Below are 27,045 nucleotides of genomic sequence, written 5' to 3'. Positions count from 1 at the left end.
GAAACACTCACAATTTGCCGCAGTAAGTCCTACACATTACATGGCATCCACTCCTCTTGCCTTAGATCTCCCTTCCCATGAATTACAACACCAGGGCTCCCTTGCCAGTAGCGCCAGACACACATTTCCACCATTGAGACTTTAGTTTTCTCTAATGGTTTATGCCGCGCGGATAATTGTACCCTTTTATTCATTTAAGGATTTATTTAGTATCCTTTCCTAGTATGTTTATATTTTCCACCGGGAAACCATATAAAATGTTTCGGTACCCGCTCTTTTTTGCTCCTGAATGGGACACGTAGGCACAAATATACACATAGCAGCTCCCAATAGCCAGACCCAAGATGGCGACTGACACGGCCAGTGTCAAGATGGCGACTCGACCATAGTGTCTGTGGGTCCCGCGCGCCCAATACCATGCCGGTTCTATTCAGCCATCCACAAACAGAGCGGCAAAGCGACCAGGAACCACTGTGCATACATGTCCCTACAGACACTAGGACCTAGGGTAAGAGACTCCTTTTCTCTTTTCTCTGCCCCTCTTCCCTACTCTGCCGGTGCATGAGCCCGGCATCAATAAGCCTCGCTTTACCTGGGTATCGCCAACAAGCTCACGGCTTGTTTTCCCTTCAGAAAGGTTAGACGCGAAAGTTCTTGTGACAGCCGACATTTCGGCGTTTCCAGCTCCATTGATCAGAGATGAGCAGTGTGCCGTGAAGACATACATAGGCCGGTAAGCTTTCCCAGCAGAGTCCTTTTATACCATTTCAACTAATTCTTCATGATAGAAAGGTGACACCAAACTTCTGTTTCTCTTTCTATTGCAATGCACCTAAATAGGAGCTCCATTCTCTGCACACCCTTATGGGCATCAAGGGTCTGCATCTGAATCACTGTGTGGCGGTAAGGCAAATTTCGCACCCCTTATCCACAAGAGGGCTAGAAGGTTCACTGGACTGCATATGAGTTTTGCATAGGTCAGAACATGAGGAGCACCCCTGAGAATGTTCCTTCCCTCTCCCCTCGTTTAGTGCTACAAAAAGCGCTTTTTTGAAAACAACAAAGTTTTCACACAGTCTAATAGCCTTGTTATATCTTGTGATACTAGTTTAGACATTTTAGATATACTTCACTCTAGCACTACATGCAGCATAGTAAACACAAGTATAATGCAATAAGGGGCATAAACAGTGATGCACCCTTCTTTTTGTTCTTTGTAGGAGTAAGAATACACACCCATGGGAGAAATGAATTTCCCACAAGGGAGCCAACACCCCTCGGATGTGAATTACGTCCTGATGAAGATGACCTGAACAAACTATGGTTATGAAACCGGTTGACCTTGATACAGCATGAGCTGGTCTAATGCCCTTTTATGATCTATGTAAAAAGCAACCAGGCATAGACTGAATGAATTTAACTAGACCTGAGTGATGTAGTAGGTCTTTTAAAGATTTTGTTTGTGAAACCTATATGTGTAAAAAGGACCTTAGATTTAAGGAACCTTATGTGTGTTGTTACATCAGTACAAGGTGTTAGATTCTTCTAGTAGCTGGCACCGCGTTGGTCAATAAAGTAGTATACAACGCTGTGCACAGATAGCTCTAGAAAAATCTAGAACTGGGCATTGTCTAATGTAAAATGCCCACTTTTTCAGTTGTTACTAAAACACTTGGGACTGAATTTTAAAAATGTTCATCTGTAGGAAAGGGAATAATTTATTCCTTTTCTACTGTTCGTCACAAGCGGTGGTATACCCCATGCTAGAGATGGCCCGCTAAAAAGTGCTGCTAGGAGTATAGGATGTATTGAACACACATATATAATATGTTTAGCAGAATTACTTCTCCACAGACTGTGATAGTGTGTTACATGTATTCAAAACCCACGTTAGGAATGCAGGTTTGACCTTTTATAGGTCTAAAAAACAATACCCATTGTGTTACACTAGAAAACACATGGCACATGACACCATTTTGTATTAGGCCTAAAATGAAGAGGCAGCCTAAGAGACCCCCAACGTGTGGTTTCTGCAAGGCCAAAAGAATCCGGAAGTGAAATCCCTAAAATATATCGGAATGTGTCTGAACAACAAAAAGGACCTCCCACGAGTGGAACTTCTCAGAACAAAAGCATTTAACCTGACAAGCCAGGGGAGAATACTTCTGAAGAAATTCTGCGGATTCTCTGTGTCCACTAATACCTTTTGCATCTCTTACATTTGGAGCAGAAAACTGGTTGAAGCTTGAAGGTCTATTTTGGAAGGGAGTGCTCCGCTTGGCTTAGAGCATTCCGATCCAAGCAATTTGGATGCAGTTGGGCCTCACAGCCATGAAAACAATATTTGTTTGGAAATCTTGATGCTTGCACAGGAAGTGCATCGATCATAACAAAAAAGAAGGCTTTGCAGGCTTAAGGAAAGCGCTTGTGGCTAACTACGAAAACGACGCTGACAGAATGGCGAGTGTTGTGCCGGACAATCATAGGTCAACTGGGTGAATCTGAAGCTACATGTTGGATAATCCAGACAATGTTAAAAGAAAACTGTACATTCATGACTGGATAGCAACTCAACAAGAGCGCCAACAATTCAAATTGTACGGAAGGTCCATCCAAGAAGCAAAAAAGCTGAATAGACTTCCTAAATACCTTGTGTTGTTTCCGAACTGGTTCTTCGGGGACCAGTTTGAGATTCCGGTTGAATTTATTACCAACGAGAGAGATACTTAGCTGTAGAAAGAGAAACAAAGGTGTAACAACTTGTAGACTGTGTAAGAAAGTGGATTTGTATGAAACCTTAAAACATTTGGTACTATTCTGCCCAACAATGAGTAGAACTAAATTGATCTTATTCACTGAATGTACAATGAAACATGGCTCTCGAACCATGGAAGAGTAGCGGATTGAAATATTGAGAGGAAATCACATACCATTGACTGTGGCACTGGTAAAACTACTTTTAAAACTCTTTGCGGACATTAAAGAAGCAATGTCAAATCTGAAATAGTTAACTTGAAAAGACAGAAATGTAATGGATACTCTTGTTTTAAGCTAATTTAAAATATTGGCAAAAGTTGATCTGTATTGTTTAACCATATAAACCCAATGGGAAAAAAAATAAGCTTTCAGGATCGCGCTGTTCACGAACCCAGTTCACCAGGCCCAATCTCATTAAAACAGAATGGACCCGCAGAGCCCTGTTCCCACAGAAGTTCACTCCCTCCTTGTCCCTCCATTGTTGTGAATATTTAGTATCTTCCAAAGGAATGCACCCTGCAGGAGCGTGCGACAACACCACGCTCCGCACTGTGCCCATTCATCTCATTAAAATGTCAGAAGGGCTCTAACACCCACCCAACCAGTCCGGAGCCAGCCCCACACCACTGACCCGACCACCACACCTTTGCATTCTCGAATAAGCAAATTACCCCCCTGTTCCAACACAAATCAAGGGTCCGCAGAAGAACTAAGCTTTTGCAGCTCTTTCTTCAAGCATGGAAACACGTCTCTTGTAACACGATATACAGGGAGGGATAAATTAAAGATCAAAATAGAACCAACCAATTGTAGCTTGGCATCCCCTATGGAGCAGGCCCATGTGTAGGGTGCCACCAATCAGTGGCACCCTTTTGTACTATGTGATGACGTGTTTATGCCTTTTAAGCTCCTGTTTGTAGCAAAGAGAGCGGATTGCTCTCGAGCAGCAGAGTCCTTTGCTGATATTTGTATCCTGTACAATTAAACCTTGTTATCCTTGCAATGCTATCTCCTGGCCTATTCCCTTGTGGGTTGTCTTTATTCTGGAGTGTGCGTAAAAAGGGACTTGCCTTCAGTGCGTTAGACTGCAGGACCTTCGATTCCTGCGAAGGATACAAGTTAAGGACTGGTCTACAGAGAACAATGTTGACTGCATTGTCGTAGGCTGTGGACAGAGTAATCTCCCTTTCTTTTTGAGCTGTTGTAAGACCCTGCCCTGCAGAATTGCCCTCTCGTCTTTAATGTTAAGATTGTCTTTGATGTGTGTTTTTAAGCGTGAGCTAAAATCATTTCTGTTTTTTGTTATTTTACTTGTGCTTTGCAGTTTGCGTTTGTACTTTCCTGTTGTGTAGTGCCCTTATGCATTCCGGCCTTTTCAGTGCTTTGCAAATAAAATCCTGAAGCTGAAGACAAGCTGACCCCTGGAACAGACGAAATGACATGTCCGCAGCCACTTCCAGATGACCGAAGTTGGCCTCTGAATTGCTGCTGCTGGCCAACCCCTTCTTTCAAGTGTCAGAAGATCACCGAAAAGGACAACATTCTCAGTTAAACTGGTGAGACCAATCAGTCTGAAGACGACCTGCATTTCAAGCCATCCCACGACGAGCTATAACTTTCACGGGCTGAAACCGCCAATACTCTGGGACCTGTTGCCACTGTGCAGTGGATCAACTTCATTGGTAGAACTTAACCTAGAGTTGCTTTGTTCTCCCCGTGTTGCTGGAGTGCTGATTTGTGCGTTTTGGAGTTTGCCCATGCACCTTCACCCAGGCCTAACACCTGTGAGCCTACAGGGAGCATCCTCCGAAGTCCCTGATCGTGTTTTCCAACCAAAAGGTTTACTTGCTACTGAAGACTTCCTCTGGAACTTTTGGACTTTTTACAGCTTGTGCCTTACCTGCCTTGCCTCCCAATCTGACTCTGAGACACTCATAACTAGATAGTGATGGACTTCTAAAGTATAAGGCCTCTGTGAAATAAGTATTAACCTGCTTTATTTTGGTTTCGTTTCATCCATTTGTACCTGAAACAGATATTCTGAAAGTCATTACAAAAGGTTTACTTGCCTTTGAATTGCATACTTTAATTCTAAAAGTATTACAAAAGTTATTTACTTACTGTAAGATTGCCTTAGTTTTGTGTTATAGTACTCACCTTTTGTAAGCATTACTTTACCTTTTTATTAATATAACCTTGTGTGTTGGTGTTTTTGGCCTTTGTGTATACTCTAAGTTATACAGTCAGTTCACCCTCCCAAGGTGAGCCTGGCTGCTCAGCCATTGCTACCAACAACACTATTGTTAGACATTTGTAAACCTCCTTAACACTAAAGCAGCACACAGTACTTTCTGTGTAGTGTTGCTGGAGGCTCCTAGAGCTTCTTGTGATTGTTCTTACTTTACTTTGCAAACTCTTAGTTACCAAGACAGAGGGATACTTTTTATACTACCTGTGTTTTTGTTTGTTTGTTTATTTAATATGGCGCGCCAACCCCAGAGGTAACAGGGCGCAACAGAGAACAGGAAGATAAGATTACATAAAAGCTTAGTTGCAAGATAAGGCACAATATGAGTATAGAGCAGAGCATTACATTACGTTGAATCGGATAAAAAGACATATATACAGACAGTAAATTGCATTTCGGCAGGTTGGTTAGGAAATGTACATATACACAGTCAGGTTAGCTAGGGTCTGTTAGGGTAAGAGGGGCACGGTTTTTATTTTGCGAGACTAGCACACCCACCTTATGTGGAGCGCTGAAGGGATTCAATGTATCAATTTTCCCAACGCTCCAGTAAGTTTCTGGTTACTGTGACGGGTCCATCTGTTCAGGCTGGTGGCATTTGGTTACTGTGACGGGTCCATCTGTCCAGGCTGGTGGCAGTGTACCTTTTACACAACTGTTTGAACTTTCATCGCAGCTGCTGTAGGTGACATAAGGGACCATGTGCCGAAAATGGTGGCTGTACTTTAAGCCCTAAACAAGATGGCATGTCCTTTCTAATGTCTTCTATACTTCTAGGTGGGCGAGGGTCCTCTTGTCCCTTTGTCTTCGCCGGGCTTCCCTTGGAAAGTCTGCAAGGGCCTTTTGAGTGACTAGCAGGACATAAGTTGGGGAGACCAACTGAAACTCCTGTGTCCTTGATCCTGCTGTGGGCCTGAGAGAAACTATTTCAGACTGTGAGGCTTACTGTAGCCATTGGACAGCCATCCCCAAGTTTGAGTGTTGCATGGGATACGATTGGTGGACTCAGCCAGGTTTCCTACATAAATCCAGGGGTCCTGGAGTCAACCACTGGAGCAGAAGAATCCGTAGAAGAACAAAGAAGGACAATGACACCAGCAACTCCCAGCGGCTGCCAGCGCCTGCCGAGTAACTGCTGCTGTCCCGAATCTACTTCTAAGTGACAGGAGGATCCGAAGACTACCTCCTCCCTTGGACTGGTTGACCTAATCGGTCCCAAGACGAACTGCATTTGCCATCCCTTGAAGAGCTGCGACCTTCATGGCCTGCAATTCCCAAATACCCTGGGACCACTGCTGCATCGCTGTGTTTAGTCTCCGGAAGCGCGGTTTCGCCTGAAAGTTTGTGGACATCCTTCCAAGCCTACAGTTATCCGATATAGCTCCCAAAAGTCCCTTCGCCCAAGACTAGTACCGTGAAGAGTCACCCACTGTGACAACTGTCATTCAACCGAGCCTGAAAAAGGCATCAACAAGCCAGAACCGAGAAAATCCTCTGCTGGGCGTCCGTCTGCACGAGGGCCTTCGCCAGATCCACTGAAGTCCCCTTTTTTTTGTTGTCAAGACAGAAAAACCAGTGACCAGGACTGCTGACAACTCACTGCTGGAACCATCCTGTAGAAACTGTTACTTCACCTAAAGGTACTGTCCTACCACTGGTACAACTTACCTGTGGGTTGCTTGCTTCATCCTGTGATCCCGGGGGCTGCAGATAGCTTTATCCTGCACCCCTCCAGGTCGCCCATAGTTACATTGGGGTGGACCACCCATTGTGCTCTAACGCTGCCTTAGAACACTGGTCCTTGGAGCAAACCTACCAGGGAACCCTCCACGCCTGCCCGAAACACCCCCCTCCCACCCCCCCCCGATTCCCTTGCCTTTATAAAATGTACTTTACTTACCTGCAATACTGGAAGAGACTCCTGCTGGACTCTGCCATACCCAACCTTTTTTACCCTGCTTTCCTGCTCCACCCCTGGACACTGATGGCCCAGTGACCCAGCTGAACAGAGACTCGCATAAGATGGCGTTGGACTCATTAAGACAGGCTGGAATAAAGTTACACGTTTTGAATAGTTTCTACATCTGTTTCAGATGGTTTTACCAAGTGATTTGTTATATCACATCTATTCTAAGGTTACTGCAAATGTGGTTTATTATCCAAAGAAAATTACAAAGTGATCATATGTTATCCTACTGTTTTAAAATAATTACTTGACTTGTAAATCATCACCTCTGCCTTAGTATATATAATAAATGCCTATTTCGAAGGGATTGTGTCCTCCGACGTATTCCTTATCTTAGATATCTCCTTCCAGCTCTGCTGGCCTCGGAAAATTTTTCTCTAGAGGGCGCAGCGCGTCGACGTCCTCCGAGTCGATGTCCCTCGACAGCCGCCGTATCGACGTGATCCTGCCTATAAAGGCCGCGCGCAGCGTCCGTTGCTCAGTTCCGTTTTTCCGAGTGCGAGGACTGTATGTCCATGACAGCTAAGGCCCTGAAGGAGCGTAGGGGGAAGCTGGAGAAAGGTAAGACTTTTAAAGCTTCTTCTTCCTCGACGAAGTCGAGACATTTGTCTCCTCGTCACCATTCGCGCTCCAGGTCTCGGAGTGGTTCCCATCACTCTTCGAGATCGAAGCACTCGAAGAGGAGACGTCGAAGATCCCCTTCTCCGTCTTCTTCTTCCTCTGTTTCTCCAAAGAGAATCCCTTGCCCCACAAAACATAGTTCCCGGGCTGAATGGGAGGAATTCCGCAAAAATATGATGACCGTCTTCGAGAAAGCGGCCTCGACCCCCTCGAAGACTGCCGAGAGCGATGCTCTGGTCGAAAGACCCGAAGGTCAAAAACGCTGCGAGTCTCAGTACCCGGCGAAGGAAACCTCTCGAGCACGTCTCGAACCCTCGAGTAGGTCTATGACCTCCAAACCTTCCTCGAAGGTGCCGTCGACGAAGGTTCCGTCGACGCCGAGGTCGGTGTCTTCGACGCCGTTGTCGAAGGGACCTTCGACACACGGGTCTGTCGACTCGACGCCAGCTTCGACACCGGCGTCGACGCCAAGAAAAGTCACGGTTACGACACACCCAGTGACTATCCCCAGGTCCTCGATGACGATGGCTTCGAGATTGTCGAGCAGAATCCCAATTCTGTCGAGGTCATCGAGGCCTCCGCCTTTGTTTTCGACGCCACGCTCGAAGCCTTCGGCGTCGACGACATCGACGTTTTCGAGGCCGATTATGACAAGTTCGGCACCCTCTGCCTTGGAAATGGGGTTTACACCCTTTATGAGTTCAGAACAATTGAGAACCATGTCCTCAATTATGGAAGAGGGTGAATTGTCTGAACAGGAAGACACATTTGAGTTGCAGGGACCTGTAACCCCAATTCGAGAGGAATTTTCCTCTGAAGAACGCATGTTAAAGGATCTTCATGATTCCTTACATGAGGCAAGTGGGTTAGACACTTCCCCTGAGGTGGAGTTTGCTAGGCCAGACCCGGGGGAGCATGCTGAAACCCCCTATAGAGCCTTAATGGCCAGGATCACAGAGTTTATGGGGTGGTCTGCACCTTCACAATCTTTCCAACAAGATGACCTCACGGATATTCTTGACAAAGGCCCACAGGAGGATCCTGTGGGGCCTTTTCATAAAGCTCTTCAGAAGAAGATTATGACGAACTGGGAAACCCCAGATGTCGTCCCGGCAGTAAATAAAAAACTGTCTACAAAATACAGGGTATCTTCTACAGACCCGGAGTTTTTGTCAAAACACCCATCCCCAGAAAGTCTGGTGGTACAGGCAGCATCTTCTACCGATGTCAAGACGGCTTATCCTACCGTCCCACAGGACAGGGACGATAAAAAATATGATGCTATGGCAAAGAAAGTTTTTTCGGCATGTAGCATGGCGTTAAAATCTGTTAATGCTACTTGCACCCTTGCTAGATTCAGCCATACACTTTGGGAGTGTGCTTCTACAGCGGCTGACTGCATCCCGGAGGGAGAAGAAAGGGAGGCGTTCCTGAATATCATACAGGACGGTAAAGACGCTATGTGCGAATCCCTCCAGACGGGCATTGATTCGGCTGACAGTATCAGCAGAGCAATGGCGGCAAGTACAACAACCAGGAGATTTGCTTGGTTGAGAAAGTCTGGTTTTGCCCCAGATGTGCAAGCCAGGCTCTTGAACATGCCATTCGATGGCTCTTCTTTGTTCGGGAAAAAGGCGGATGACAGTTTAGAGAAACTGCAAACTTGAAAAGCAGCAGCAAAATCCCTAGGCGCTGCAATCCGTCAGACACCTTTTCGTCCCACAGGAACCTCTGCGAGGGGCAAGTCCTTTCGCTTCTACTCCGCATTCGGAAGAGGTAGAGGACGACCGGCTAAAATGGGACAAAGAAGAACTACCCGAGGTGGACGGGGTAGATATTCAAAAGCCGCAGCAACAGCAGGTGCCTCTTTACCATCGGCATCTGCATCAGCCGCCCCAAAACCACTCTGAGGACTTCCCTCACAGGACACCTGTAGGAGGCAGGTTGACTCAACATCTGGCGGAATGGCAGGCTATCACGTCAGATGCTTGGGCATTGGAAACAGTTGCCCAAGGTTACTGCCTGCCTTTCCTACGCATACCTCAGAGTCATCCACCGGGGATCAGCTCTCAGAAAGCTCCAGTTCCGCTCCTCTTGCAGGAAATTTTGGACCTGCTAGAGAAAGGTGCCATAGAACCGGTACCTGTAGCGGAGAGGAACAAGGGCTGGTACTCCCCTTACTTTCTCATTCCAAAGAAAGACGGAGGACTGAGACCCATCTTGGACTTGCGAGAATTGAACAAATTCCTCAGGAAAGACAAATTCAAGATGGTCACTCTTTCTCAGATCCTCCAGGCCCTTCAGTTCCAGGACTGGTTGGTATCTCTGGACCTTCAGGACGCTTATTTCCATGTGCCTATCCATCTCAAACGCAGGAAGTTCCTGAGGTTCGCAATTGGCAACTCTCATTATCAATTTCGAGTGCTGCCATTTGGGCTGACCTCCGCCCCGAGGGTCTTCACCAAGTTAATGTCGGTAGTGGCGGCAAGTCTAAGGAGGGAAGGGATTCACGTCTACCCCTACCTGGACGATTGGTTGATCAGGGCTGTATCTTCGGAACAAGCTCAGATCCAGCTTAATCACGTGTGCCACTCCCTTCACAAACTGGGCTTCTCCCTCAATTTAAAGAAGTCACAAATGATACCATCGCAGAGACTCCAGTTCATAGGAGCGATCCTGGACACTTCCCTGGGAAAAGCCTCGCCACCAGAGGTGAGGGCTCAAGATATTCTACAGATGGTTACCAAGCTCCAAGATGCCCAACGTCTCCCAGCCTTCGACTTTTTGAGGTTGCTAGGCCTCATGGCATCCTGCATTTTCCTAGTGCCAGAGGCTCGCCTGAGAATGAGATCCCTCCAGTGGGCACTGAGGACTCAGTGGTCACAATTCTCAGGGAGAATGACAGATCTTCTTCAGGTTCCCGACAGGGTGGCTCGAGACCTTCAGTGGTGGGCCTGTCAGGAGAACATTCTGAAAGGAGAACAATTTTGGCAACCCTGGCCGGAGATAACAGTAGTCACGGATGCCTCACTCACGGGGTGGGGGGCCCACGCCAACGACTTGACCATCAGCGGTCGTTGGTCTCCATCGGAGTCCAGACTACATATCAACCTGTTAGAGCTGAGAGCCATCAGACTTGCGCTGAAGGCGTTCCTGCCAGCTGTACAAGGGAAAAATGTCGTGATAATGACGGACAACACGGTGACCATGCATTACCTCAACAAAAGAGGAGGCGTACCCCTGTGCAGAGAGGCGATGCAGCTCTGGTTTTGGGCAATCCAAGAAGGAATCTCTCTATCGGCAGTTCACCTAGCCGGAGAGAAGAACTTGACAGCGGACGCTTTGAGCAGGCAGAGCACAGTCTCCCACGAGTGGGAGCTAGCTCAGGAAGTCCTTCAAGAGATCTTTTCCCTTTGGGGAACCCCTCAGGTGGATCTGTTCGCCACCAGCCTCAACAGGAAATGCGATCTGTTCTGCTCAAGGGAATTTCCCCCGAGAGGAGCTCTGGGAGACGCGTTCATAGTGGACTGGGAGTTTTCGCTTCTGTACGCGTTCCCACCGGTCCCTGTCAAATGATCAGGAGGTTGAGAAGATTCCGGAGAACCGTGATCCTAATTGCCCCGGATTGGGCCAGGAGAACGTGGTACCCGGACCTTCTAGACTTGTCCATCTGCCCTCCAATTCGACTTCCACTCAGAGAGAACCTACTCTCACAGAAGGGAGGTCAGGTTCTCCATCCAGACATCAAAACCCTCAACCTTCACGCTTGGCTTCTGAAAGGCTGAGGTACAAGGATTGGGACCTCCCTGATGATGTTATGGAGGTGTTGCTTTCGGCAAGGAGGCCAGCAACAAAGTCTTTATACCGCTGCCGTTGGAACAGATTTTGCAGCTGGTGTAGAGAACAGAATATCGACCCCTTTTCATGTGGTATACCAATGGTTTTGTCCTTCCTACTATATTTGGCGAATTCAGGCCTTCAAGTTGGCACCATTAAAGGGCTATCTCGCAGCGCCATCCATCTTTAAGCGCACTGCGGAAGAACCATCCTATTTCAAGTTACCCTTTGTAATACAGTTTCTAAAGGGTTTAACCAATGTTTATCCCCCAAGACCATTCCAAGTTCCCCTATGGGATTTAAACTTAGTCCTAACTTTCCTGATGGGCACACCTTTCGAACCACTCCATTCTTGTTCGTTAAGATTCCTTACCCTTAAAACTGTTTTATTAATAGCACTTACATCTGCTAGAAGGGTGAGCGAATTACAAGCTCTTTCTTGTAAACCCCCTCACACAATCTTTCACAAAGACAAAGTTGTCTTGCAAGTGAAGCCTAATTTCCTCCCAAAGGTGGTTTCTGAATTCCATATCACTCAGAAGATTACCCTACCATCTTTCTATCCTCCTCCTCATCCGGGGAAAGAGGAAGAGAGGTTACACAGGCTAGACCCTAGAAGGGCTTTAAGTTTTTACATCAGTAGACTAGCCAGGATAAGACAGGCAGACCAGCTGTTTGTAGGTTACAGAGGTCACAAGCTGGGGTTACCAATAACTAAGCAGACCATTTCCAGATGGATCATTCTAGCCATTCTGGAATGTTATAAACTGGCAGGGAAAGAGCCCCCTCAAAACCTTAGGGCTCATTCGACCAGAGGTATTGCAGCTTCATCGGCCCTCAAAAGAGGTGTGCCGGTTAAAGACATCTGTGCGGCTGCTACATGGTCGTCTATCCATACCTTTACACGTTTTTACAACTTGGATTCCTCCTCCAGTCAAGAGACTAGGTTTGGAAGGGCTGTATTGCACTCAATTCATCAATAGGAGACAGCGTGAAGTCAGTACTCCCTCCTCCAATGATTGAATACTACTATGGGAGCCTATCTAAGATAAGGAATACGTCAGAGGACACAATCCCTTCGAAGAACAAGTTACTTCTTACCTTGTAACGTTCTTTCGACGGGATGTTCCTCCGACGTATTCCTTATCGACCCTCCCATCCATCCCCGCAGTTCTACTTCCCTTGTTGTTGCAGCTTACGCTCCTTCAGGGTGATTAGTCTAGTCCAGAAAGAATTATTGTGGGCTACAAAACGGAACTGAGCAACGGACGCTGTGCGCGGCCTTTATAGGCAGGATGACGTCGATACGGCGGCTGTCGAGGGACATCGACTCGGAGGACGTCGACGCGCAGCGCCCTCTAGAGAAAAATGTTCCGAGGCCAGCAGAGCTGGAAGGAGATATCTAAGATAAGGAATACGTCGGAGGAACATCCGGTCGAAAGAACGTTACAAGGTAAGAAGTAACTTGTTCTTTTAATTCAACTTCTAAGTGTATTAGTGCTTTCTTGGACTAAGTGTATGCTCAGTTATCTGCCCTACAACCGTTCGCTCTCCTTAGACTAAACCTGGCTGGTCGCCATTCTACCAAACCTTTGTGTGGTTCAGGCTTAAACTAAGAAGTGTTTTTCCAACTTCTGGCCCAGACAGCAACTTGTATAAAAACTCACTAACACCCATGTAACCCATTATTTGTACTGCTTTTTTTCCTGTCCTGACTTTTTGAAGGGGAAACTAATCGGTTCTTCAGACTATCCGTACTGGGAAACTAGATTTCCCTTTTGAATTCTTGTATTATTACAGTGCCCACAACACCTTGCAGTGCAGTGGTGATACTTTTGTATCATCCTAGCTTTTTGCGCATGGGATTTTTGGGTACTTGTACATGTGCCTAAAGGCAAGCTTATGTCTGCATGTTAAATATTTTTACATTTTTGGTGTGCACATTTGTGTTTACAGCGTATAGCTGCTCAACCTGGCTAGTGCCGTAAAATGGCAGTGGCGCAAGGTGTCCGCTTGTTCTTTGGCCATATTATTGTTTGGCTTTCTTCCTGCCTTCTCAGAAAAGTCCTTATAAGGTCCTGAACGTTCCCGGGAAAGCTGCTGCTTTCATCATCTAGTGAGTCTTAGTGTGTGCATGGGGCCCCCGACGAGGACTGTGGTTGTCTAGTCCCAGTTCACATCCACTGATGCCAGAAAGTCTGCTACTGGGGTGGATGTGAAACCAGTAGTTGTCCCTGCTTGGAATGGTGCAGATTCTTACTATTGGTGGGCTTGGTCTTTCTTCCAGTTGGGATTTTGGATAAAAGGAGGACCTCTGCATCTATTTTTCAGATCAACATTGGCACCAAGAATCCCTAGAAGAAGAGCAATCTGTTAATAAACTGAGGACTTGTGCAGTGGCCCAGTAACCCTTCTAGTGGCCTTCCCTGCTCTTTCGTCTGATCTCCAAAGACCCTCATCAAGTGTTGCAGCCCTTGGACTAGTGGGACCAAATTGTCTTAACGCCTTCTCAAGGATCTAGCCTCAGAGAAACTTTGGTGGTGTCCCTGGACTACTTGATGGACTGAACAGCTTTGTTGTTGGCTATCTCGCCAGAAATGTCGCCATTCTGCGTTTGAATCCAGAACTTTGGTGGACACTAGCTTGCCTCACCTTTTCCTGAAATTCCAGCTTTTTAGCATCAAGTAAACCTGTCCGGGAACTGCTTATGTGACTGCAACTGAAAGATGGCCTGGAAAGGGTGACCTTCACGGGAACTTGCCTTACTCCATCCCTTGAAATGGTCTGCATCGTGAAAGTCTGCATTTCTGCATCCTCTGGTGTTGCATGTTGAAGTTGGACCCGACCGGAAGAAGCACTGAAACCTGCAACCCCTGGCCACACCTCTCCCAAACAAAGGATGAAGGATCGTGTCCAGAGCGAACCCAATCCTCCCGACGATCCTTCTTGTTAACTGGGAAAATCACCCCCCACCCCGGCACCCCTTGTCCTCCATTGGATAACATTGGTGTTAGGCAAAGTTTGTATGCAGTACCCTCTGGGAACACTACAAACAACTATGACTACAGGTATAGGCAACCCAACCTTTGGCATAAGCTTGTACTACACAGTTTTGGTAGCAGAGCTGAGCAGCCAGGCTTATTTCAAGAGGGGAAATGTGAGCTGTAGTGGAGTTGCACAAAGATTCAGTTACAGGTATTTAAATCTACTTACACATAAGGTTTCTTGCATAACAATTAATAATGTATCAGTTATAAAGCCTTCTTCAGAAGGGAGCAGTAGAATAGGAACACACAAATATACTTCAATACTGTACACTGAGTTTCTGGATCAGAGGAGGCCCTTTTGGTATGGCCCACAGACACACCAACACCCACAGGGGACTTCAGTAACAAGGGTGCTCGGGACATTAATACCTTACTGTTGGCATACAGAATACTGTCAATAGTTTGTAAAAGGTAAAGGTTATTACAACACATGAAATTACAAATATTCATAAGCAGGCAAATACTTTCAGATAGCATTTAGTCATTCAATTCAATAGGATAAGCCAGAGTCAATAGGCAAATATCTTTGTATAGGATGCAGCACTTCAGGTAAGTAAATGGAAGTCTTTGCACAAATTCGTAGGAGTTTTTGATAAAAAAAGAACCAAATGTAGGGCCACAAGCTGATTACTTGTGAGTTGCAGAAGTTACAAGCACTTCCACACTAAGAGGTAAATTCTCTTAGGCGAGTTTTACAGTACCTTAGTAAAGAAGAAAAAGATGCAGCTGAAGACTATGGTTCCTGTACAGCTCTGCAGATCTGGCTGTTCCTGGGCCTCAGTCGTGGGGACAAGAGGGAGAATGTCGGGGGGACTCCTGCACTGTATTGGCACCGTCAAAGCTGGCAACTGGCAAACTTTATTTTCAGTGGCTGTTTAGCATTTCAGCTCCTTGTGGTACAGCAAATGGCAATAAGAGCGGTTCCTGGCTGTCAAGGTGGACTTTCCTCAAATCTGAGGTCCCGCACTCAACTGAGGGGGGGGGTCAGGCTTGGTCAGTCCTGCTTCGTGGGAGTCTGAAGGATCTCCCAAAAGCTTTAGCCCAGCTTACAAGCAACGCACACAATCTGGTGTCCCGCTCCATGGCTCTACGGTTTCTTGCAGAAACTCTGAGGAAATTCAACCAGCTCCGAGATGGGCGTCCAGTTGGCTTACTTGGCAGTTTATTTGTCCTACCAATTCAAAGGGAGTTGCAGGGCTTCTCTGTTGATGTAAACTCAGCAATTCAGACCTGCAGCAGGGCTTCACCGGGCAAACCAACGGTGCAGGAGTTGCAGCAGCCGTCCTCTTCAAGCTCTTCAGTTCCTTAGGCCAGCGGTCGACTCTGCCTTCCAAGCCAAAAGACTCGTCTTTTATTCAGTTCTCTCCCATTCATTCCAGCCTAGCTGTCACTCACCCAGCAGGGTGGCTGTCCTTGCTGGACAGTCAGCCAGCCAATCACCACAGAGTGCATTTGGGTCTCCTAGGAGACTAAGCACAGGGAGCTTTGGGCACCTCCTCACTTCCTGCCTACCCCAGACACTCTGGCGCCAGAGGCGGGTTTCACTCCTGAAGCCCTCCAAAGGCGAATGAACAAAAAGACCAAACCTGGGTTGGCGCACAGAGAAAAACTCGAAGGACCTTTCCACAAAGAAATGGCGAAAAAAGACGACCAGGGAACATTTTAACAAGGGAGGCTCAGCGCCATTTTGAAAAACATGGCTCCCGCGATTTAACGTTACCGGAGCTGCAAACAGTTCGAGGTTGGGGTAAATCATGGTAGTTCATTGCAAAACCTCGGCCACCAGCCATTCTGAGAGTAAAGGGTAACATATAAATGCTACAAGAGTAACTAGACACCGGGGATACTAAGTAACCGCTACAGCACTCTATTGTAAGATGGGGTGTGCTGGGTCTAGAATTTTACAGGACTAAGTGAAGTCAATTTCACTCCACTGCTCTGAGAAACAGTAGTTGTTCCCAGAGAAGGTATTTAAACCTTGGGAAATCCAAGTGACTTCCCTGTGTCACTGCACTGAAGGTTCTTTGTGACACAATTGTAAAAGATGATGCCTATGGAGTTGGATAGACTCCATAACCAAAACGAAAGTGTATAAAATCAATTAAAATGCATGAGAGAGTGTGGAAAAAGGGTCTCGCTCTCTCCAGGTAAAAAAATCAAGCCCTCAAAATCCAGCAAAGTTTCTGGGTGTCTCTAAGGTAGAGGGAATTAGCACATTTAGCACATTTTTGAGAATTCTCCCTAACAATTGGGTACAAAGCCCTTTGTCCCGTAACTCCCTCTTTACTTACCTTTGGCCGCCGAACCTGGATCGAGAACCCTACTGCTGGGTTAGACTTGGGACTGGAAGAGAGGAGAACCTACCTGCCTGAGGCTGGAAGCAGACGGGTCTGAAACAAAAGGTTATACAATTTATTTAAACAAAATTGTTTTCAGATGTTTTCTGAATAGATGTAAATCTGGCGTCATCCTCAGCTCCATGTGCAGCTTATTCCATGTTGTAGCTACTTGCACCGGAAAAGAACAAACACCACCCCTAACTCGTCTAATACAGGGGGGCAGCGAAGGAGCATGGTATCACTGGACCTTGTAGTCCTAGCAGACTGCTGCAGTTGTACACTATCACGGAGGTATTCCGGGGCTGAGCCGTATAGGCACATATGAGTAATGGTACTAATCCTATCCTCAATAGCCAACCAATGTAAGTCTCTTCTGTGTTTAGTGATTGAATCACCCCTAGGGATGCTTTTTACGATGTGAATTGCATCATTTTGCAGTGCCTGCATCCTCTGAATGCATCTCTTGTTTGCTCCCGTCAAGGTAGCATTACAATAATATAATTTCAGCATGAGTACTGCTCTCGTCAAGGTAATACAATTGACCTGAGAAAGAAACGGCTTAATTAACCGGAGTAGCCATCAATGGTATTACCGTCCCTGGAGAAACCTGTGCTGGAACCTGTGACTTCCGGGCACTAGTCCGCATACAGCTTAGGGTTAGACTTCTTAGGTTAAGGGAATTGTACTTGTGATGGGTTCTATTCACTTTACCTGCATCTGAATGACTTACCTGGTCAAATTGACTGATTCTCTGTAAGTAAACCTACTGGTGAATGTATATATGTGTGAGCTATCATTTTGTGTGATTCTACTACTTGCTAGTTTCATTACTTAGTGACTACTCACAGGCCTAATAACTGTTTTAAGAGTAGTTACATGCAAGTAGTATTTCCTCATAATAGGTGTTCTCCATTCTCTGGTCACTGGGTCTACATGTTTTTTTTGTTGTAACCTCCTGGTGTGCTTTTTAAATATATGTATTGTCATCTCATTTTGTGATCTGCATGCGTGATGTGTTGTCTGCAAACTTGGATTAGCCTCCATCATGCTGTCCAGATATTTAAACTGCGATCTCTGACCTCCCCCACCCTCCAAGCAGTCAAGAAGTCCCTTTCCTAAATCCATTTTTTCTACCACCTGAATGAGACACGCACTGAACTCACCATAGATCTACTTTCTCTTTAGATTCCAACAGGCTAGAGCGACAGCTCGAAGACACTGTATCACTCAGACAGCAATGTGAGGATTCAACAAGCAAGCTGAAAGGCCTTGAAAAGCAGTGCCGGGCACTGAAGCAAGAGAAGGACGATATCCATAAGGTAAGCCGTCCAAGGACTGGACAGGGATGCTGCCAAACTGACCATAAATGTCTGCCCGATCTAGTGCTTCGCACTGGAACTTAGAATTACTGTTTTATGCAGCCAAGAGGTCTATAGCTGTTTAGTTGTTTTTCAGAACTACTACTATGTACGGTTCCAAGAAGCCAACCTTAGTGGACCTGTTGGAAAGCTCTAACCAAACTCCCATTTGATAAGCAGGACTGGATAGTAATTAAAACAGAGAGAGAGAGGAAGGAAGGCTGCTGGTGAAGTACAGGTTCTCTACACAGTTAACCAAAGCGAAAACACAACACTGGTATGCTGACAATTCTCCTTATAATCCTTAGTTTAAAACATAATACATAGTAGTAAAACTGTGTATGTGTAAAAGCAGAAATGGCCATTGAAGATGGAACCCACTCCTAATACTAAGTGTATGCCCACTACCTGGTGGTAGGCACATCACGGTGCTAAGGGGAGGAAAGAAAAGGGAGTCCTAGACAGTAAAAACATGCATCATGGGGTCATTACCAGGTCCCAATACACAAGTCGCAGTATCTCTAGCACATTGAAACGTGCATTGCATACGTGAAGTATTGCACCTATACAGACGAAATGGGTTCATGCTTTGGAACCCACACACATAGTCTACCTAACGTCTGCATACACATCGACTCATAATAGCAGACCCATTGCACTTGAAGTAATACACTATAACGCAACATTTTCCGCAGTTAGCAGTGTAATACCAGCACTTTAAAAATCAAAGGTACATCTAAAATTCCTGCCTTTGCCTTAAAACTCAATGGAGTCAATGGCCCATGAAATTTCCAAACACTGTTAAGTAACTTCAAAGTCACTTTCAGAATTTCACTTAAGTTCAAAGGTTCCCCATAGGAAACGACCAGGCAAAGTGAGTAGTGTACGAGCCCTCCCTGTGCAATAAGAATAAATAAGGCACATCCCAGATGGGGAATGAGGCTAAGAGAACAGGTTTGCGAGAGTTCAAAATGTTTTATATAGAATTGGTATCCAAAGAACTCTGCTGCCTGAGAGCGCTCTGGCGAACGTTTCGATTACATCACATTATAAAGAGAAAAATCGTCACAGATGACGCAATCAACATAGGGTACTAAGTCAGTGCAGGATTGGGTAGACATACTCATCAGGGGTGCATGTTATATATATCCCTCTACCCCCATCCAGGTCCACCCATACTTCATTGTACCATTGCAGCTTTCTTGGTTCTTTTATGGTGGTATGATACAAATTGTCAACTCTATCCCCATTCTGGCGGTATACCGCTGTCATGCGATATTTTGGTGGTTTAGGTTCCCCAGTTTGCATTTGTGCATCTATCATAGTTGTTACCGTTGCCTGTCGGCCCATCGTTATCATTATCATAGCTGAATTGGGCATAGATTTTGCACAACATCGGATACATAATTGGCACACACAGAAAAATGGCATTATGAGGATGATGACTGGAACAAAGATTTTCATCATGGTGTTGAACCAGGACAGAATCCTGCTGAACATGTTGTCAAACCAAGTGCTTGGTTCTACTCCTCCTTCTTTCGACATCCTTTCTCCCAGGCTGTGTACTGCTGAGATCACATGGGAAAGTTTTCCATTATCTGCATTTTCAGAGGGCACAAATGTGCAACATGCGCTCCCGATTTTTCGGCATACACCGCCGTCCATCGCTGTGAGGAGATCTAGGACGTACCGGTTCTGCAGTGTCATTAGGCGCAAAGCACGAAGTTCCACTTTTATAACATTGCACCCTTCTTCAGTGTCGTTGGCGAGTTGGATCTGCTCCCAGCGGACTATTTGTAACCACTTGGCCTTAGTTCGGGCCTCGAGCCCTGGCGTTGGGAGCAAAGCAAAGAACGTCTCTGCGAGAGAGTCTGTCTTTTAAGTCCTTTTCTGACAACAGTTCATATGCTGTAGGCTCTGTTACCACTGGCTTGGGCGCTGCCGAAATGTCAGCTGATTGCCCTGCTGCCAAAATTCCAGCCGATTCTCCCTTTCCACCTTGGATGTGGCTTTCTGGGATTACCATCAGAGCCGAATGTAGAGTGGCTAGGGCGCAAGTGCCCTTCCACGACACTGTGTGGTGCAGGTATGCTTGTTTGCCACATAGCCAATACATATCCATGAGGGCCGCTGTTCCTTTCTTCATGTCTGGGATGATGATTGTCTTGTTGCATTGTTTATTGGCGCCCATGGGCACTTTTCCTTCTCCGTGAAAGCATATTTCATGTGGTATTTGTTTTTGCGTCTTGATTGGCTTTTCTAGCGCAGTGACCCCACGTGAGTTTGGCAATGTGCTGGGACCAGACGGGGGTATATGTTTCTTTTACCCATTGAAAGTTCTCTTCAGTGAGTTTTCAGAGTGCCTCACATTTTTTACTCGATTGTTCCGTCATGCCATTTGTTTTCCGCGAATCAAGTTCCTTTTATGACAAAGAATGGTTCTTTCATGCAAATTACTTCTTGTCTGCTTGTGCATGTTCTCTCATTCTGCAGCATCTCTATTGTAACTGTGTGTCTGGAAGGTGCTCCGAATCCTACACAATACAAGATGAATCAAACATTGGGCATCTGACAAGGGTACCTCTTGTGGCACCAGTATTTTGGGCATCCCTGATGAGCGGTATGAGTGAGCAGACATAGCAGCTCTCATTCGTAGCTTGTTTTGCTGTTGTACACATGTCTGAGTACCATTTATTTGACTGGTCGGGGTTGCAGGGGTCTTCTATTTTGTCTAATCCCAGGCCATGGGGTAGATGCCATATCTTTTCCCACCCACCCCCCTTTTTCCTGTCCCTTTTCCCCCTTTGTGGTAACTTCTAACTTTTCGGTAGTGTATTGGGAACACACCTGCCCATGCTGTGTCATTAACATTATTCACTGAACGGTTCTGATGACTCATGAGTAGCAGCAATATAAAGTGAGGTAGGGTCTCTGGTTGTCTGTGCATTAACATTTATCTGGTTGAGTTTATTTGGCCACAAATAGTGACCATCATACTCACTAGTTTCATTGTCATTATACCAGTCATTAGCAGCAATTGGAAGGAGGGGGGTGGTTGTTGTGTCATTAAAGTGCATCATAGTGTAGGTTGGATTGGCATCATAATCATAAGCAGAATAGTTTTCTTTCCACATTGTTTTTACCCCTGACCATATTAATACCAACCCTTCTCTTATTAGCTGTGCCCACTTCCCCCTTTTTCATATCATGGGCAACACACAGGATGGTGTAGTACCAGGCCATGAAGAATAACATTACAGACAATAAGACAGCAGAATACTTCAAAGCACACTCAACATTACTGTACTTATTGGCTCTATTGGCAATCTTATCGCTAACTAACATTAAGCCGTTATCTGTGATCGCGCTCCTTTCTGCCATTGTGTTACCTGGAGGGGCGATATAAAATGGTTAAGTGACGAGCATACATTTATTCTTTTCATTACTGTTTGTGATATTTTCCTTTTTACTCTCTTACTTGTTGCTATAAATCTTTCAATATAATACTTTTCTACTCATCCTACATTTTGCTTATACTGAGCTACTGACATCATTTCTTTATGTACACAATTTATTTTACCTTTTATTCGATTTGATGGAGAGTGCAGGAAAAGATACTATAAGGAATGTTGTCGAGAGGACATAAGAGCGAGAGATAGAAAGAGAAAGCGATAGAGGGAGAGAGTCATGCAAACATTTATATTCATTGTTTGTTTTTCTTTTTGCAATTACTTTTCCACTTCATTCACTGTTTTAGTGTTGCTTATTTGCTCACACTGAGGGAGTGCACTGTCGCGTGCTCTCCTCACATCTGAGAGATGCACCCAATATTTGAGTCCCTTGATCTTTACAGCTGTGGGTGTACAATAAATGACCTCATAAGGTCCATGAAACCTCGGCAAGTTCACCGATGAACAAAACTCCTTACATATACATTGTCGCCTGGCATTAATGGGCCCCCTGGACTGTCTGGGGCCGGCATTGCAGTGTCTGTCGCAGTATTCTCAGTGAAAGGTGGTGCAATTTGTCGCGCTATGCTATGTACTGCGCGAGTCAACTGGGTGAGGTATGCATTAAATTCTTCCCCCAGCACTGTGGCAGCCCGGTGCGCATCGGATGCTTTTCTTATTGGGGAAGAGTGGCGTATGAATGCGCCTGCCCGTCACAATTTCATGGGGGCTTAAATGGTGGTCTTTGCTTGGCGGCGTTCTGAGTTGGAACAGTGCTAGGGGCAGGCAATATACCCCGTTTTTCTTAAGTGTGTTGCACAGCTTTGACAATTTACTTTTGAGCAGGCCGTTTATCTTTTCCACCACTCAGTTAGCCATTGGATGTTAAATAGAACACAGTTTGTGCTTGACCACCAGGAGCAATGTTACTTCTTTGAAGAGTTCATTCACAAAATGTATGCCGTTGTCTGATCTGATTACATCGCAAATTCCCCACCTTGAGAACACCTCCCGTACCAAAAACTTTGCAGGCCACTTTGCATCTGTGTGGGGACATGGTCCTACCTCCACCCACCTTGAGAAGGGGCATACCACCACAATCAAATACCTTGCCCCATTACATCTCTCCCCAATGTCTGCATAATCAATGTGGAGCTCTCTAAAGGGCCCCACAGGACGTGGTAGAGTTCCTCGCAATGTTCTTAGGGTCATCCCTGAACTGTATGTTTGGCATGTAGAGCATTCTATGGTGAATTTTGACAGATGTTCCTGCAGGTTGGGAACGAACAAGTGCTCTTGTATGTCTGCCGCGATATGTTTCGCTACATGGGCCGGGAAATGCAGCTGCTGAAATGCTACTTCAAATAGTTCCACTGGCATTACTACTTTCCCCGTCACTTCCTGTCGCCAGATCAGATCTGTTGGTGATTGTTTGCACCCTGGTTTGGCCCACAATTCTTGCTCTTCTATTGATGCTCTTCTCTGTAACTCTATTATTTGTGTTATTGGTGTATTGCTATACCCTTCTTCTACTGGTTGTGTGGTGGACGTATTGACAATGCATTCAATTGTTGGAGGTACTTTGAAATACGGGGCGTCTTTCGCTGCTGCATCTGCTACCGCGTTTCCCAATGAGATCGCATCTGTGTTAGTATGGGCTTGGCAGCTCACCACTGCCACTAGTGATGGTTCCGCTAGTGCTTCTATCAGTTAATTTCGTAATGCAGCATGTTGTACTGGCGACCCATCTGCCCTTCGAAACTCTCTTCGTCGCCATTGTGATAATCCTGAATGTACTGTTGTGGCATTTGCTGAATCCGAATATAAGGTTGGTAGGCAGAAACCTGTGCAGTTCCCTCTGGGACCAATGCAAAAGATTTAAGACTACAGGTGTTTGGCAGTAAACCCACTTGGTAGCAGTCTGTACCACACAGATTCACTTGGTAGCTGTGGCTGAGCAGTCAGACTTCCCTCAAGAAGAGTTAGGCAGTATACAGAGTATTCACAATAGGTCAAGAGAACACAATAGAACAAGTAAACGCTGACCAGGGCTTGGTGTAAAAGAGATATAATTATTTATTTAAAACCACATCTAGAAAAACACACAGGCACTAATAGTAAGCAATTCAAAAACACGGTCCGTAAAAGATATATACTCCCTTAAAAGAATATTAGACAAGTCTTAAGTAAAGCCCCACTTATTTTCAGACAGCGGTGAGCGCTTAACGTAGATGGCACTCTAATAGTTTGTTTTTAAAAGGGAGAGAAAAGCAGAGAATGAGTTGAAACAGTTCCCAATACTTTTACAAGAACAAAACAAGAGAGGAAGGCAAAGTAAAACCGTGAAGTTAGAGTTCAATAGGCCGGATCCACTTTAAGAGGATCAAACGAAATGTGTCCAAGGTCACACGGTTGCAGTGCACAAAAGTCTTGTAACGATTCAAAAAGGAGTTGGACCAAAGAAAGGGACCAGTTAGAGGGTCAAGGCGGCCAGCCCAGTCCAGAAGGTTATGGGGTTATTATTACCTTGTAGCAATCACCCACCAATCAGGCTTCAGACCGAAGCACGGCACCGAAACAGCCTTAATCGATCTTAAAACCCAGATCAATGAGATTAACGACAAAGGGAACACTGCCATGTTACTACTCCTCGATCTGTCGGCAGCATTTGACCTGGTAGATCACGCAGTCCTGTGCGAACACCTGGCCTCAGCAGCCCACTTCTCGAAAGAGGCCATAGCCTGGATCCAATCATTCTTGGACAACCGAACTATGAGGGTCTTCTCCACCCTAGCCTCAGCAGACTCCATTAAAATAACCTGTGGGGTGCCCCAAGGCTCCTGCGTCTCTCCCACCCTCTACAACATCTTTACCAAGCCCCTATTTGACAAGTTGGACAGACTGGGTGTCTCATATACCAATTATGCAGATGACACCCAGATCCTCATACCCCTTTCAGGCAACTACGCTTCAGATACGGCCTTGGTAAACAAAATATATCTCATCATTCAGGCATGGATGGCCACACACGGTCTATGTCTAAATGATGAGAAAACCGAAATCCTGCTCCTCGGATCCAATACCAATCTCAAAAAACTCAGTTCCAACTATAAGGCCTTCAACATTGATGGCAACACCATCACAGTGGCCAAAACAGTGAAAACACTAGGCTTTCACCTTGATGCAACCATGTCACTAAAAAAACAAGTTAACTCACTAGCATCCTCCACCGCCTACACATGCAAGCTTATTAGGGCAAGTAGAGCCTTCCTCACCCAAGCTAGCTGCATCATCATAGCCAACGCCCTAATACTATCCAGACTGGACTATTGCAACGCCATGTACCTAGGAGCCAACAAATGCATAACCAACAAACTACAGACACTACAAAACAACGCTCTCAGAACAGCCCTCAACCTACCCTCCAAGGAACACATCTCCAACAAAAGGAGAGAACACAAATGGCTTAAAATCCACGACCGCATCTCCCTCAAAACGGCATCACTCACCTACAAATGTTTAAACAACGCAGCCCCCCCTATCTCGCATCCAGAATAAAGAAAAAAACGTCCACCCGCCCCACCAGATCGATTAATTCCTACTGCCTGCAGGTACCCAATTTCAGACAAAAGAAAACCGGCGGCAGCAGCTTCCCTGTCTTGGCAGCCCAACACTGGAACGCCCTCCCACTCTACATTAGGACAGACCAATCCTACTATAGCTTCAGGCGAAACACCCTCACTTGGCTGCGGGCCAATGATCCTCACGACTAACCCTGCCATCTAATCTGATCATGCCAGTGCTATAACCTGACTACCATGCACAGCCTTAAATATGTAAATATGTAAATGCAACCGAACTGCCCCCATGCACAGCACTAATTATGTAAATTTGTAAGCTTTCGCTCAATTATATGTATATATGCACATCCCACACAATGTAACTGTAAATGTAATGCTCTTTTTCTCATGCCTATCTTATTCTGTAACCAAGTTTTTATGTAATCCTATCTTCCTGACCTCTGTTGCGCCCTGTTACCTCTGGGTTTTGCGCGCTATACTAAATAAAAAAACAAATAAACAAATAAACAAAACAAATCTTTAGAAAGGGAGGCCTGGCGACGCGGTACCTTTAAAGTGGTGAGAACACTCCACGGGAGCAGTTGTTCCTGGCAGCGGATGCAAGTCGGTGCTTCGTCCGGGGGAAGAGAGGATCTCGTCGTGGAGGAAGACAGGAGTCTGTTGCACTGCCAGGGAAGAAACCAGCCGCGGAGTTTCTCAGGTACAAGGAGCGGTCCGTTGATTCGCGGTTCAGTGGTGAGTGGCTATCCGGCCGCCGGGGTGCTTGGCACGGGCAGTTCGACCACAAAACGGTCTGGGGTGCAAAGAAGGAAGGTAAAACTGGTTGTGCCCACCAGTCAGGGGAAGAAGCCTCTCCAGCCGGGAGATCTTCTCTGTCGTCGGGAAGTGGTGAGTCGGTTCCGCAGGGCTCCACCGGTGGTGTCGTCGTGGTAGGTCGGCTCAGCTTCTCCCTCATCAGATTCTCAGGTCCTGTGGCGACTTCTGAAGTTCCAGTCCCCAAAGCCCTGCTTTTATGCAGCATACCCCCATTCACTCAGCCTAGCTGTCAATCAAACATGCTAAGTGGTGAGCCGGCCGGCTCACCACTTGGGCCAATCACACAAGAGTGCGACTTGAGTTACCAAGGTAACTCAGTCCAGGGTGCCTAAACCCCCTCCCACACCCCCTGTGATACCCAGACAGAGTGGCACCACTTTTGGAGGCTTCTGTGGAGAAGCCCGCCAAAAAGTGGAACAAAGGGCTCGACTTGGGTTGGAGCCACAGAAGAGAACACAAACGCCATTTTAGAATCGAGTCCTGGCAAAAAATGCCAACCGGCGAATTAATATTAATTAAATAAACCGGCGGTATGTTCGAGGCTATGAGAATTAAATAAAGTTGGTAGCCTCGAACAATGGGAAAATCCCATAGGAAAATATTTGCGGTCGAATATAACAAGTAGTTTCCACTGCCACCAGCCAAAACTCGATCAGGGGAGACGGAGACGTGCCCCCTCGACTAACAGACCCCAGGGCAATCGAATTGCCCCGACCAGTACGTCCACAATATGATGGTTTGTACTGGTTTCTGTTAATAATTTGGGACTAGTAAAGCCAATGGTGACTTTACATGCCCTGGGAGACAGTAGTCAGTCCCAGGGTATGGAGTCTATGGTGGGGTGTCACTAGGACACCCCTGTGTTACTGCACGGAGGGTGCTGTGTAACAGATATAGTAAAAACGCATGAGACCCTATGGAGTAAAGGACCCCATAGCCCATAAAACACATACCAGTCAAAGCAACACCATAAATCATGTCCAAGAGTGGGAGAAAAAGGGTCTCACTCTTCGCAGGAGAAAAAAA

General features: G+C 46.1%; 1 protein-coding gene across 2 annotated transcripts in view; it reads left to right on the top strand.

Moving 5' to 3' along the window:
• Nucleotides 1–27,045, top strand: part of CDC42BPB (CDC42 binding protein kinase beta) — an 867,880-nt gene that overhangs the window by 360,699 nt on the left and 480,136 nt on the right. For both annotated transcript variants that reach the window (XM_069638111.1, XM_069638110.1), the window contains exon 12: nucleotides 18,001–18,134. In XM_069638111.1, coding sequence (XP_069494212.1) covers nucleotides 18,001–18,134 — 134 coding nt within the window. The remainder of the gene's footprint in view (nucleotides 1–18,000; nucleotides 18,135–27,045) is intronic.

The sequence above is a fragment of the Ambystoma mexicanum genome, chromosome 14, assembly GCF_040938575.1.
Source record: "Ambystoma mexicanum isolate Mex_15411 chromosome 14, UKY_AmexF1_1, whole genome shotgun sequence".
NCBI classification, from domain to species: domain Eukaryota; kingdom Metazoa; phylum Chordata; class Amphibia; order Caudata; family Ambystomatidae; genus Ambystoma; species Ambystoma mexicanum.
This window is presented reverse-complemented; position numbering and strand designations above follow the sequence as displayed.